The sequence below is a fragment of the Lepisma saccharinum genome, chromosome 11, assembly GCF_977018435.1.
Source record: "Lepisma saccharinum chromosome 11, izLepSacc3.1, whole genome shotgun sequence".
Taxonomy (NCBI): domain Eukaryota; kingdom Metazoa; phylum Arthropoda; class Insecta; order Zygentoma; family Lepismatidae; genus Lepisma; species Lepisma saccharinum.
Genome location: NC_139239.1, coordinates 73,032,345 through 73,033,971, shown reverse-complemented (window position 1 = coordinate 73,033,971; position 1,627 = coordinate 73,032,345). Strand labels below are relative to the sequence as shown.

At 45.8% G+C, this 1,627-nt stretch overlaps 1 protein-coding gene across 1 annotated transcript; it reads left to right on the top strand.

Annotated features, from left to right (window-relative positions):
• Positions 1-778: 778 nt before the first annotated feature.
• LOC145995075 (uncharacterized) lies at positions 779-1,381 on the top strand. The gene has a single exon (XM_083131608.1). The coding sequence runs from the start codon at positions 779-781 to the stop codon at positions 1,379-1,381; it is 603 nt and encodes a 200-aa protein (XP_082987734.1).
• Positions 1,382-1,627: the final 246 nt, after the last annotated feature.

Below are 1,627 nucleotides of genomic sequence, written 5' to 3'. Positions count from 1 at the left end.
AATTGTCCCAGATTTCTTCAAATGCTGCAATAACATTGTCAAGTTGTGAACGAATTGCTTGGATTGCTGAGAATTTCGAAGCATACCTCGTATCACAGTGTCCCTCCAAAGTAGTGGAGAGTTTTCCAGTAATGCATTTGAAAGGAAACAAGGGCCGAGTAACATCTTGTATATTTTCCTTCTCCCCTTGCCTCTGCCAAGTGTAAATTTCTCCGTCGCATATTCTTTATTGTATACATATATATTTTTTAAAGCTTTGAATGGCGCCCTCTGTGCATGACGAGACGGCAAGAAGTCTCGCCTCGGGACCATCATCTTTTTTTCCTTTCCGGAATTCATATAGGGTTAACCACTAGACCACGGAGGTCTCCAAGCATGGTCGTCGCCAGACACTTTTGTAAGGGGATCAAACAATTGTCAATTTTTATAGAGTAGAAATAGTAATAATAATTATTATTACTCCCTCTGTCCCATAATTATAGTCCGGTATGCAAAAGTGGTAGTACAGGAATTACAGACGAAGAGGCAGATGGAAAGCACACGGATGAGGAGAGGCACAGTAGATCAGTCTTCAAGATTGTGAAGAGGAACAACGTGACCTTATCGCAACGAGCAAGAAATACCGCCTAGACGATTACCAAAAGGAGGCGTTGGGTTGCAACACACTGGTGTGGCACTGTATGGCAACCGGTCTAGCAAGGCACGCTGCAAGTCGTTAGTAGAGCGAGCACTCCTTCAGTGAGTACATGTGAGAAGAACAGCCATGAACACACAAACCATGATAGGAAGCGACAGGGGTAGCAAGAACCTCACGGACAGTAAACGACAGGCAGTGCACGAGTTTCTCTTTGAAAACATTACGGCTGGGGTAGTGAAGAAAGGTGTCATGACAAGTGAGGCTAAGAAATTTCATGTAAGTACGAGAACAGTACGTCACATTTGGCAACAGGGGCGGCAATCGTTGAAAAATGGGGCCATTTGTGCTGCGGTTGCATCTCGGATGAAAGGCAAAGTCGGACCAAAGAAGAAGGATCTCGCCCTACAACGACTACAGCACCTACCGCTGCGAAAGCGGCAGAATATTCGTTCAATGGCAGTGGCGCTAAATGTTGCTAAGAGTACCCTACACAGGCGTGTGAAGGCAGGAGAGATCAGAGTGCATACGAATGCGCTGAAGCCATTATTGACTGATAGCAACAAGACGGCACGTCTAAAATTTGCCTTGTCAATGCTGGATCCTACCACAGTCGCTTGTCCTGAAAGCGGAAATCCGAAGTTCAACATGATGATGGAGACAGTTCATGTGGATGAAAAATCGTTCTACCTGATGAAGGACGGTCAGGAATTGTACTTGCTGTCCAACGAACCAGACCCGCAGTGAACATGTAAAAGCAAATCTTTTATTCCCAACATCATGTTTCTGGCTGCCGTCGCCCGGCCTCGTTGGGATCCTGGTCGCAAGCAGTGGTTTAATGGTAAGTTAGGCATTTGGCCGTTCGTCAGCAAGGAACCTGCCAAGAGGAACAGTAGGCTCGTCCTGCTGGTACAATGGTCACCAAACCATTAACTGTTACCAAAGATGTTTACCGGGACATGCTCATTAACAAGTTAATCCCAGCAATAGATG